At 37.1% G+C, this 13,542-nt stretch overlaps 1 protein-coding gene across 2 annotated transcripts in view; it reads right to left on the reverse strand.

Annotated features, from left to right (window-relative positions):
* Nucleotides 1-11,595: 11,595 nt before the first annotated feature.
* The window catches only part of STAM2 (signal transducing adaptor molecule 2), a 47,378-nt gene continuing 45,431 nt past the window's right edge, over nucleotides 11,596-13,542 (reverse strand). For both annotated transcript variants that reach the window (XM_007078507.3, XM_007078506.3), the window contains exons 13-14: nucleotides 13,368-13,537; nucleotides 11,596-11,961 (exon numbers count right to left, since the gene is read on the reverse strand). In XM_007078507.3, coding sequence (XP_007078569.1) covers nucleotides 11,733-11,961; nucleotides 13,368-13,537 — 399 coding nt within the window. In that variant the 3' untranslated portion in view covers nucleotides 11,596-11,732. The remainder of the gene's footprint in view (nucleotides 11,962-13,367; nucleotides 13,538-13,542) is intronic.

Genomic DNA, 13,542 nt, shown 5'->3' on the forward strand with positions numbered 1-13,542 from the left:
AAGGAAACAACAAAACTAAAAGACAATCTACTGAATGGGAGAAGATATTTACAAATGACGTATCTGATAAAGTTAATATCCAAAATGTAGAGAACCTATACACAAGCTGGAGAGGAGCAAAGGAGGAGGGAGAGAATCTTAAGCAGTCTTCACCCTCAGTGCAAAGCCCGACAAGGGACTACATCTCATGACCATGAGATCATGACCTGAGCCAAAATCAAGAGTCAACGCTTGACTGACCAAGCCACCCAGGCACCCTTTTCTGGAATTTTTAAAAATTAAAAAATAAATAAAGGGAACAGAGTTGATTTCCCAGCTCTACCACTTACTTTTTAAAATAAGCAAGTAGATAAAACTATAGTTATGAAAGAGAGGTGAGAGTGTATGTGCAGACTTAGACATCTAAATGAAAAAAAAGTTTTAGAACAACGATCACATTTGTGCAAAATAATGTCTGTGCATGTTTGTATGTGTATATATGTGTGGGGAGAGGGCACATTTTAAATGATATACATTTTAAATGATATACGATATGAACATTTCACCAAGAATAAAAACTTAATAAGAAGTGTTTTTATCCTATGTACTTAAAATGCTTGGATATTATTTAAAACTACAAAGCAAGTTTGAAGTTTTCCAGAAAAATTAAATTATACCAGGTGGGGGAGGGGGGGAAAGCTGTTGTTTTTGAAAGTCTTCAGACCTTATATAAACTTAACTCAGGGCACCTATGTGGCTCAGTTGGTTGAGCATCCGACTCTTGATTTTGACTTAGGTCATGATCGCAGGGTCGTGGAATTGAGCCTCGAGTTGGGCTCCGCACTGAGAGGAGTTAAAAATGGTAAAATTGAAAAAATTAAAAGTTAAAACAAATAAACAACTCAAAATGGATTATACATCTATGTGTAAAGTACAGAACTATAAAACTTCTCAGAGAAAACCTATAGGACCTTGGATTTGGAGATGAGGTTTCAGATGCATGATCAGGGGTGCCTGTGTGGCTCAGTCCATTGAGTGTCTGACTTTGTCTTAGGTCACGATCTGGCAGTTTGTGGATTCAAGGCCCATGTCAGGCTCTGAGCTGTCAGCACAGAACCTGGATCCTACTTCGGATTCTGTGTCTCCTTCTCTCTCTGCCCCTACTCCGCTCATGCTTTGTCTCTCTCTGTCTCTCAAAAATAAATAAATGTAAAAAAAAAAAAATTAGATGCAAGTATGATCCAAGAAAGTAAATATTGGTATGTTGGGATTTATTAAAATTAAAAATTTTTTGCTCTGTTAAAGACCTTGTTAGAGAATGAAAAGACAAGTGATAGGCTGGGGAAAAATATCTGTAAGACAAATCTGGTAAAGAACTTGCAAACAAAGGGGCATCTGGCTGGCCCAGTCAGAGGAGCATGTGGAGCTTGATCTTGGGTTCATGAGTTCAAGCCCCACATTGGGTGGAGAGATTACTTAAAAAAATAAAATCTTAAAAAAAAAAAAAAAGAACTTGTTGGGGGTCCTGGGTGGCTCAGGTCATGATCTTGCGGTTCATGAGTTCGAGCCCTGCTGACAGCCCAGAGCCTGGAGCCTGCTTCAGATTCTGTGTCTCTCTGTCTCTCCCCTGCTCATGCATTATCTCTCTCTCTCTCTCTCTCTCTCTCTTAAAAATAAATAAAAACATTAAAACATTTTTCAAAAACTTGTAGACAAAAACATAAAAATAACTCTCAAAACTCAGTAATAAGGGGCACCTGGGTGGCTCAGTCAGTTAAGCATCCCACATCAGCTCAGGTCATGAGCTCGCAGTTTGTGGGTTTGAGCCCCATGTCTGGCTCTGTGCTGACAGCTCAGAGCCTGGAGCCCGCTTCAGATTCTATGTCTCCCTCTCTCTGCCCCTCCCTCGCTCATGCTCTGTCTCTCTCTCTCTCAAAAATGAATAAACATTTAAAAAATTAAAAAAAACAAACCTCAGCAATAAGACAACAAACAACCCAGTTAAAAATGGAGAAAAGATTTGAACGGATACCTTACCAAAGAAAACCTATATATAGCAAATAAGCATGTGAAAAGATGCTCAACATCATTTATCATTAGGGAAATACAAATGAAAACAATACAATACCATTACACTCCTATCAGAATGGCTAAATTAAAAAAAAAAAACAACTGACAATGCTAGTTGTTAGTATTAGGAGCAGCAGGAATTCTAATTCATTGGTGATGGGTATGCTAACTGGCACAACCACTTTGCAGACAGTTTATCAGTTTCTTAAACTTTGTCAGGTTCTTCATAAGCTAAACATAGACTTTCCATACAGTCCAACAATCATGATCCTAGGTACTTACATGATTGATTTGAAATACCACACGAAACCCAGCCCACAAATGTTTATAATGTTATAATGTTTTATTTTTAATTGCCCAAAACTGTAAGCAACCAAGATATCCTTCAATAGGTGAATGGTATAATCATACCATGGAATACTACTCAGGGATAAAAAGGAATGAGCAAGCAAGCCATAGAAAGACATGGATAAACCTTAAATGCATAGTGCTGAGTGAAAGAAGCCAGTCAGTCTGAAGCTTCATATTTTATGATAACATTTTTTTTTTTTTGAGATTCTAAAAACAGTAAACAGGTCAGAGGTTTGGGAGGCAGAGGGTTGAATATGTGAAACATAGCAGGGATTTTCTTAGGGTGGTGAAATTATTCTGTCTGATACTATAACGGTGGATCCATGACACTGCATCAATCAAAACCTGTAGAACTTTACAGCACAAAGTGAGCCTTACTTAATATGTGCAAATTTTTAAAAATTCATTTAGGAAGTTGAGAAGTTCCAGAATGGAATGCAGAATGTAACAAAAGAATATAACTGTATGACAATATATGAAACAACCTCACCGAAGAAGGCTGGTGGGGGAGCCAAGATTGGGAAGGGTGGTGGTCTAAGTATCTTTGGAGATGAGTGGAGTCTGTGAGACTAAAGGCCAAAGGAACTGTGCATAAGCACTCTACTGCTGCTGATAAAGTTGCTTCCTGAGGTATGGGTTACCAATTCCGAAATCACTATGCATATACACTGGAATTGAACAATTAGGTAAATCGATGGCACATGATGGGAGCCACGTTTTCTATTGTTGGAGTGGACAGTTACAGATAAATAAGGAGAAGAGGCTAGGATGATCCATGTGGTAATGGATTCAAGTTAGAAACATCAGTATGAACCCAGGTGTAGCTCATATAGATAACTATATGGATAAATATTTATAAATTTGTATATATATATACACAGGTTAATCTACACACCTATTTTCTTGCTTTCAGCCAAGGGCCGAGAAATAACAACATTATCAGTAGCAACAAACACATGTAGTACCCAGGTCTCGGTTTGTAATACCATCCTTTACCAAAAGTAACCAGGGCACCTTGAAGAAATGGCTGATCCTAAGACTGGGGCAGGAAATATACAAGATGAACCCCGAGTGTCTTGTAGTGCCAGAAAGTAAAGAATGCTTTCAAAGCAAAACAGAACAAAAAGCACAATGACTGGGCGTATGTCAAAGGGACACAGGAACAAACTGAAAGAGCTCCCAATGACCAAAGTTGGAACAATTTGAGCAATAAAATAAAGTAGTATCGGGATGCATCCCAAAGTATAAAATAGTATCCATGAGTCCATAGTGATAAAAATAAATGACTGAATAAATAAATAAGCAAACAAACAAACAATGGAAGAGAAGAGACAAAGCTCCCATGTGGAAGAATTCCAAATAACTTATGTAGATACTCCACCCGTAAGGAGGGAAAACATGACTCCCCCTTCTCAAGTGTGGGCTGTGCATTAGTGACTTCCTTCCAACATAGCATGGAAAGAGGAATTGAGAAACTTGACAAACACTCCCTCAGTCACGTGATTAAGATGAACATCGACCGTGATGTCAGGCTGATAATATGTACCCTTGATATAACATGAAGAGAAGCGTACTTTACCTTTGTGGCCTGCCTCTCCCAAACCTATAACTCTACGGTCATCATGAGGAAAATACCATACGAATCCCAATTGAGGGGAAGTCTACAAAATATTTGACTGGTACTCCTCAACACTGTCAAAGTCATCAAAAACAAGTAAAGTCTGAGAAAATGTCACAGCCAAAAGAAGACTAAATACCGAATCAAAAACCAAACCAAAACCCAAATCACCAAATGGACACATACCACTCCAGGATAACGTTTAAAGGAAGAATTGTTTTAAAAGTTCACATGAAGGTGCTGGATGATGTAAGTTAAATGCCAAATAATATTCAAATTCTGGTTTTTCTACTTTTCTGTCCCGGGAAAGAACATAGACTTACAGGGACTTAAAATTGGAAGACACCTTGAACAAATCTATACAAATCGGGCTATGTGTGTGTGTGTGTGTGTGTGTGTGTAGGGGAGGGTGCCTGTATTTTTAGGCTTCAACTCAACTACTCTCCTAGTTCAAATCAGCCTCAAATAGTTGTCACCTGTTGTTTTCCTTAGAAATCCCTTGAATTTTGCGCCTTTCTGTTCAGAAAACAAAGAACTCTACATGCTTCATTAACCTCCTGCTTTCCCAGATGTTTGACCCCTCCTCCTTCCTCACAGATTCTCACCAAGAGCCAGTCTGTTTACATCAAGCCCTGGTCTGATCAACCCACCTGTATGACAGAACTAATTGTACTACAGTGCACACATTAACTTGATCCAGCCACTATTATGCTGTTCCTCACAGGAGCGTTGTCACATCTGAGGGCATTTTGTAACCATGTGAGCCCTTAGGGGCCTCATCAATCTCAGTGATGTATGTGAAAGGAAGTCATTACATGGTATTACCTGACAACCACAATACACAGATTATTTCACACCAGTACAGTAGAGAAATGCACATGCTTGAGCATCGGATAGACCCAGATTTATAATCCCAGCTTTGCCACTTACTAGCTGTGTGACTTTACCCTCTTCTCCTACCTCTCTACCTAACAAGTGTTAAGAGAATTCAGTGACAATGTGTATGAAAATGTTTGGTTTTTTTTTAAGTTTATTTATTTTTGTGAGAGAGAGCACACAAGTGGGGAAGAGGCAGAGAGAGAGGGAGAGAGAGAGGGGATCCCAAGCAGGCCCTGCACTGTCAGCGCTAAGCCCCATGTGGAGGTTCGAATTCATGAACCAGGAGATCATGACCTGAACCTAAATCAAGAGTTAGATGCTTAACCGACTGAGCCATCCAGGCACCCAAGTATGGTTTTCAATCAAGCCAAGGTGCAATGTCTGACACTATACAACTTGTTAGTGCATGGCAATGCCACAAATACAACTCCGGCTTGGAAATTCAAGTCTTAGCATCCCCAGCATATAATAATTGTTATCAAACGCATTAATGAATGCTAATACAGCTTTAATTTTTTCATTTTTCAAAATAGAACAGACAAGAGTAGTTTGGAGCTTTTATCCCCATCTCCATTTTCAGGATCTTTTCTATATCTCATAAGGTTAGAAAAAAAAGTCCCAGTTTTAATCATTAAGTTGGATGCAAATATATTAAATCTAGCCTTATTGACAAAAAACTATGGTATACTCATATTAGAGAATCTTAAGAAGAGCTTATTTGACCATGGAATAATAGACCAACTTAACTTTGAATTTATTTACCAGGCACAAAAATAGTAACACCAGGTTGTAAACACATGTGGACATGTCTATCTCTGTGGCAGATTATAGCATGGCCCACTCTATATTCATTCTCAGTCATCTTGTCCCCTGCCTCCCTCTCTCTTTATAGAGGCTAGAAAGCAAAATACTCACCTTCCCAGACTCACTGGCTCCTAATGGTAGCCTTTTGGGACAGTTCTGACCAATAACATGTAGGTGGAAATCCCGAGGGGAAGGTTTCCCAGGAAAGAAATATGGTGAAGATTATTTTTGGCTGGGGTTCTAAATCCCATTTTTTTCTTTTTTAATGTTTTTTATTTTGAGAGAAAAAAAGCATGAGCAGGGGAGGGGCAGAGAGAGAGGGAGAGAGGATCCCAAGCAGGCTCCACATCTACATGAGGCTCCACATCCACATTGACATGAGGCTCAATCCCATGACCCTGGGATCATGACCCAAGCGGAAAACAAGAGTCGGCTGCTCAACGGCCTGAGCCACCCACGCACCCCCTAAGTCCCATTTTTCTATTTAGACAATACGCTTTTGGGGCACCTGGGTGGTTCAGTCAGTGACACATCTGACTTGGGCTCAGGTCATGGTATCACAGCTTGTGGGGGTGAGACCTGGGTGGGGCTCTGTGTTGACAGGTCAGAGCCTGGAGCCTGTTTCAGATCCTGTGTGTCCCTCTCTCTCTCTCTCTGCTCCTCCCCCGCTCATGCTCTGTCTCTCTCAAAAATAAACATTAAAATTAAAAAAAAAAAATGCACTTTTCACACTCTTGTTTGGTTACTTGGAGGGGAAAAAAAAATCTATGACAACTGAAAATCACCTCTACATACACTGACACCATTATCATATCTGTTCACCATGGCGAGCTATCTCCTAACTAGATAGCACTGACTCCTCTTTAGGTATGTGACAGAAGTGATGAGAACAACGCTGTTACCTTTCAGGACTATAAACTATATAGCTATGGAGTTGATGCATTACAATTATAGCAGTGTCCAAAAGCAGCTGGTAAAATAAGTCTTCAACAAATGGTGTTGGGACAACTGGATATCTATACGCAAGAGAATGAAGTTGGATTCCCTACCTCACATCGTGTATAAAAATTAACTAACAGTGAATCAATGACCTAATTACAAGAGCTACAACCATAAAGATCTTAGAACAGGAGGAAATCTTCATGACTTGGATTTGAAATGGACTCTTTGCAGGAGCAACAAAAGAAAAAAATACATAAACTGGATGTCATCAAAATTAAAAACTTTGTAAATCAAAGAACATCATCAAGAAAGTAAAATGACAACCTACAGAATGGTAGAAAATATTTGAAATAATGTATCTAGTACAGGTTTAGTATCCAGTATATATTAAGAACTCTTACAATACAACAGAGAGACAACCCAGTTAAAAAATAAGCAAAGGATTTACATAGACATTTCTCCAAAGAGGATATACAGTGGACAAAAAGCATGAATGATGCTCAACATCATTAGTCATTGAGGAAATGGAGATAAAAATCACAAAGAGGTACCACTTCACATCTACTAAGATGGCTATGACTTTTTAAAATTAAAAATAAGTGCTGGTGAGGACACAGAGAAATTGGAACTCTCCTGCATTGCTGGTGGTAATATAAAATGAATGGCTCAGCTTTGGAATTTTGACAATTCCTCAAGAAATTAAACACAGAATTACCACATGACCCACCAATTCCACTCCTAGGTATATATCCAAAAGAACTGAAAATAGTACTCAAATACATATACACACATATTCATAGCAGTACTATTCACAATAACCAAAAGATGAAAACAACCCAAGTATCCATCAACAGAGGTATGGATGAACTGATATATGAACCTTATATACTGTGGTACATGTGGAGATGAACCTCAAAAGACATATGGTACGTGAAAGCAGACACAAAAGGTCTCATTCTGGAACTAGAGGTAGTGGTTGCACAACATTGTAAATGTACTAAATGATACTGAATTGTTTACTTTAAATGGCTATTTTATGTGAGTTCACCTCAGTATCTTAAAAAAGGGAGATGGCTCCCTAGACGAAAAGGTGATCAGTAGAGGTCACTGACTTGCTGTAAAAGTATTGGAAAGCCTATATTTTCCTCATCAGGATATGAAATGGTGTACAATAAGAAGACCAAATTCCATTCTTTAGTAGCCTTTGTGGGAAATACCCATCCACCAGTTTTGTGTCTTCTGTTTGTCTGCTTGCCTTTGAACAGTTCTCCTTTTCATTCAATACTCACTACTCAAGATGGACAGAAGAGTGGATAGTCATAAATTATAATCTTGTTACCATCTCTGACATAAGGAATTATTGAGATGTGATGTAAAACAAAACAAAAAAAAAATACCAGTAAAATGGGATTATGAGGTTGACAGAGATCAGTTTCATTTATCCATGCAATTTCATTAGAATATAGAAAAGATAATAAAAGTGCTACTACTGGACTGCAGACATTTGTCTCTGAACTCCTGCAACAATCTTACCCACTCTTATGGAAGTTTGAAATGGTTGGTACTCAGATTTTGCTGTATACCTTTATCTATGTTTATTAGATTCCTAGGGCTGCCGTAACAAATTTAGTGGTTTTAAACAACATAAATGTCTTCTCTCTCAGGTTGAGGCTAGAAATCTGAAATCAGGGGGTCAGCAGGGCTGTGTTCTCTCTGAAGGCTCTGGGGGAGAATCCTTCCATGCTTCCTCCAGCTCGTGGCGGCCCCAGGCCACCACTGACCCGTGGTAGCATCACTCCAGTCTCTGCTCCATCTTTACATGCCTCGTCTACCTTGTGCGTCTGGGTGTCTCTTCTTATAAGGCTGCCTTAAATCCAGAATGATCTCACCTCAAGGTCCTTAACTTCCAACATCTGCAACCTCTTTTTCCAAATAAGGTCACATTCTGACATTCTAAGCAAACATGAATTTTGGGGGGACACGATCCCTCCCACTACACTATGTAAGCTACATAATTTCTTTTTTTTTGACACAGTAAGGTTTTTAGAGAACTCTAACTCAAACTTAGTTTGGTAAAATTAGAAAAATTCTTCTGGGGAAAATGTAAAAAAAAAAAACAAAAAAACCCAACTTTAATCTCTAAAAGAAACTAAATTGTACTAACAACAAAAAAATTAAATCCCTAGAAATGAATCCTCCCTTCATTTACTGACTAAAACTGATGTAAGTAAATAAGAAAAATGTCTTTTCACAGAAACAAAGCATGATAGGTTGGTGCTCTATTATTTATAATTTATTACTTACAAAAATAACTTGAGCTTTCTCATAACAGTTCAATAAATCCTCTCCTAGAAGTCAAGAGACCAGACACTTATGATTTTTACAATGAAAACTTTTTAAAAGATCTAAGCCATAATATTTTTAATATTCAAAATAAATTTTTAAAAATTTTGGAAGGTGAAACTTTATAATCATCTTCAAAATGTAGTGAAATTTGTTATGTGGTCAAGTTATCAACTACTTGAAATAGAATCAGATGACAATGTATCTGCAAATGATTTAAAATCCTAATTGATAAATATTGTAATTATTTAATATTCAGGTAATTTTGTAAATTACCAAATTACAAGACAATGTTGGTAGACCGTACATTTTCCAAACTATTTTATATATCCCACCACTCCATATATTTTAACACCCAAGGGAAATTCTACATTGATGAAAAGTGATTTTATTATAAATTTTCAGAAATTTTTTCTAATGTACCAAGATTTCATATGAAAATGCAGAAGTTGTTTTTATTTTTTTATAAAACAGCAAGTATGAACCCAATGTAGAAATCTGATATTAGACAATTCCTTTGGCAGAAAACATTTAATTATAAAGAGATCTTAAAATAAATATAACCCATAAGATCATGGAAAAGAAAGAAAAATAACCCTGTTATTTCCTATTAACACCAAAAATATCATCTTAGTACACAGATTTAGTAACATTTTTATACTATCAACAACCTGCAACACAAAATTCATTACAGTATGGCCAAAATAAAATTGTTTTTAATTTAAGAGGGAGAAGAAACTTCTGGATGTATAAAATTTCACAGATAAATGCCAATATACAGTATTTATATACATGTCACCTGTTATGTTATTCCAAAACTACATTTGGTGAACTTAATTGGCTGATCCCAATTTAGTGGGTGTGCCATATTTCTCCTAGTTCAAAGACTTAAGCGGAGTTAAGCTTTTACAATTCAGAACACAATTATACATGAAATATTTACAGAAACATTAAAATAACTTTATTAAATACTGTTTGGGAGGAAAAAAACGTTAAGATTTTCGATATATATATGCAAACATGAACTATTATCAAGAGCAGCTTCGTAAATGCTTTTTATGTTTTTTCTTTAAAGAATAGAAGTTTCATTTCCAAAAAAATAAGGTGCCATTTTAGAAGTTTTTTTGTAAGTGTATAAACGAATTCACATGGAAGAAAAATACTGGATGAAAAAAAGAACGTGACATACTCAAGGTTAAAACTTTTTCAGCTACTTCTATCTGAAATGAGACAATGACAGAAATTAGGCTTTCAAATACTGCTTGTTTTTTCCTTTAAATGTAGACCAAGTAGTATGTAGACTTTTATTTTCGGACAGTTTCTTTGAAAAAAGAACATACTTATCATTAAATTTCTGTAAATAGATAAATGATAAAAATTTCCAGCACACTGTCTTCAAATGGATCCTTGGCAGAAAGATTAAGGGCTTTCTTTAAAAAAACAATTTAGAAATCTTGCTTCCAGGCAAGTAACCACTTCTGTCCTTTGTTTTCCCAGTCTAAGTACCAAGTACCTGTAAGCATATGTATTCACCACCTTCTATTCCATTGTCTAAAAAGTGGTAGATGATGCAGTAGTGTATGAATTTTTAGGAGAAAACATTCCCTACTGGTTTACTACCTAACTCCTACAGTATGTGGAATCTATTAGCACTATAAACTAATTTATAAAATGTAGGCTTCAGAAAAACTGTCTTGATAGCTTCCCTATCAATCTATTGCCTGCTATTATCCCACAGGCTCAGAATTATCTCTGAAAGCAATGGCCAAATTTTTCAACAGCCTGGCATAGCAATGGTACTTGAATTGCCTCTTTAAAGAAACAACACAGCAATAAGAACACTTATTATTCATGCTTGGGATATATCACATCAAATTACTAGGAATGTCTCATGGCTCAAATTCACATGTAATCCGTAAAAAGAAAATGCAGCATCTCTGCACACACCACACTTATTAGAGGATGGCCAACGTCACTTTAAAAGGTCATTAGTGGCAATTCTAAGTACAAGGGAGCCTTGTTAGAAAAGAAATGTTTATCTGCAGGGAATGGGGCATTCCTTAGCTCACTGCTGGCAGGACTGGGGACTAGCTAAATGCTTTATCATATATCTGCATTTATATGGTCTTCACTGTTAACTACAGAAAACATCTTTGTTCCTTCCAAACTGCTCTTGCTTCTGTCGACAATTATATGCTAATTATTACTCAACATAACCGGAGAGCAAAACTGACAGGACTGCAAACACAACCGCAATTTAAGGAGCCAAGGGAAATATGTTGGCAAGCTAAATGCTCACCCAAAAGGAAGTTCGCCTTTTAAAATAATGGTTTGTGGGGAATACTGAAAAAACATGCAGACAAAAAAAATATTCAAAGGTTTGAGTGCGCTCCCAATTATCATGACATTTTAAGGATTAATGGTTTCTTTAAAGTAAAATTTTATCTCCTGCTGTTCAGTGTCATAAGGCTACTGATTGGGTGTCCAGATTTGTGTAGAGAGATCTGAAAGTAAGACAGGATTAACTGGAAGCTACCTGAAGCTGCCTCTCATCAAAAGTTGACTTCAAACAAATTGGACTGAAAAAATCCTTTCATGGCCTAGCAGAGTAAGGTAAGTTTTTGTGCTTTACTTATTCATGGTTCTTTTGAGTTGAGAAAAACTATTTTTTAAATATTTTCAGATTTGAATCACTGGGGTCAAGTAATACACATACGAAGGCTTTGGAGAAAATGCTTGCTTTGTTCTAAAGAAGAGGCTGCTGATGGTAATTTGTTTGCTGCTGTGCAACTGAATGAGCGGGAGCCGCCACCGGAAAGCCTGCCAGTTGCGGCAAATTGGAAGTAGCGTTCCGGTACGATGACATATCCACAGACATCCCCATCTGCTGTGTGTAAGCAGCTGTACCAGCAGCTGATTGAAGGTTAGAGTTCTGGTTCATGTAAGTAGGGTTGGAAACAGTGTCTTGTCCAGTGCTACAAACAAAATTTTGAAAAGAAAACCAGATTTACTTTGCATTATCAAGGTCATGGTCAGAGATCAATCATGAGACAATAAAAATTCCTTTTTCCATCTTTGTAAGTTTATGTAACTCTGCTGTTCCGATTAGGACTTCATTATTCCAACTAGCCAACACTGTGAATGTAATTTTTAAATTTGGTAAGGAGAAAGTACTCAAAAATGAAACAAAATATAAGATTATATGGCCTATTTAATTTTGTTTTCTCCAAAATCTATCACTGCAAACATATAAAAAATCTTTTGAGGAGATGCAGACTGTGTTTCTCACAGTGGTATCCTTGGTCAGCTATAACGAGAACCGAACTCCGCTCAAGTATACCTTCAGCCATATTCTCCCTTACGCTGTCTCTCAATCCAGCATGGAGGAGACCATCTCTTTTCCTCACAGACTCTTTACACTTTCCTTTGATAGGACACTTTCAGAGCTGCCCTGCTAACTTAATCTGAAATAAGGGCAAGGCGAACAGTGTAATCCACACAGGACCCTGAATCTACCCTCAAGGTAGTCTTGACCTATAGTTTACTTATTAACACGACACCAAAACAAACAAAAGAACAAGCTGAGAAATCACACCAAACTGCAGGACTCTGCTTGTTCTTGTAATTACCATGGCATACATTTTTTTTTTTAAAAAGCTTTGTAATATGTAATTTCAAATTACTCAAATACACTGCTTACAGTATAGGAAGATTAATGTCTATACCGCTCCAGTTTTTTTCTCCATAATTTCTAGTCTCACACAGAATAACAAAATTTTACATTTTAATTGAACTAAATACCAATGTGAACAGGTTTACTTAATTTTCAGTTAATATCTAAAGTTTATACTTATGGAATTTGGGTGGGAAGAGACCTTAGAGATCATCTACCCATGACTGTATTGAATGAACATTTTGTATTGCTAAGCAAAGTTAATAGAAGGCAATAATTTAAATATGATTTTCAAAACAGAAGTGTTAGTATAAAAAAATCAGACCACAAATTCCACAGCTTACACACACTTGGGAGTCAAAGTTTTCTGATATTCAGGAATGCATGCAAATCAATATGCCTGGGACTACTTTACGAGGCTGATTACAGCATAGTGCTGAGTGTATCATGGGCTTGGTCCCTGTAAGGGACAGTTATCTTTATTTTGTCCCAGGGAACCAGACTTTAGGCCATGTTTGGAGTACCATTTTAGTAGAGGTATCAAAGCTAAGAGCAGCACCATTCTGACTTCATGGGTTTACGAATGGGAAGTTCTGTAACTTCATCTCAATTATTATTATTATAAAGAGGTCAATTTATTCTCATTATGAAAGTGTGTGAAACCTTAATGTATGTAATTACAAAATAACACAGCTCCCCAAAACTTACCTTAAATATGGAGTCTGTGCAGGCTGTGTTGTCACTGAGGAATTTACATTTGGAGGCAGAGATCTCAGTGGACCAATCTGATCTGGTCCTAGGCTGTAGCTTTGGGCCACAGTGACTTGGTGAAGGCTTTGACCCATATAGTTTCCACCATGCGATTGAACTGGGTATGTCTATT

The sequence above is a fragment of the Panthera tigris genome, chromosome C1 (assembly GCF_018350195.1).
Source record: "Panthera tigris isolate Pti1 chromosome C1, P.tigris_Pti1_mat1.1, whole genome shotgun sequence".
NCBI lineage: Eukaryota > Metazoa > Chordata > Mammalia > Carnivora > Felidae > Panthera > Panthera tigris.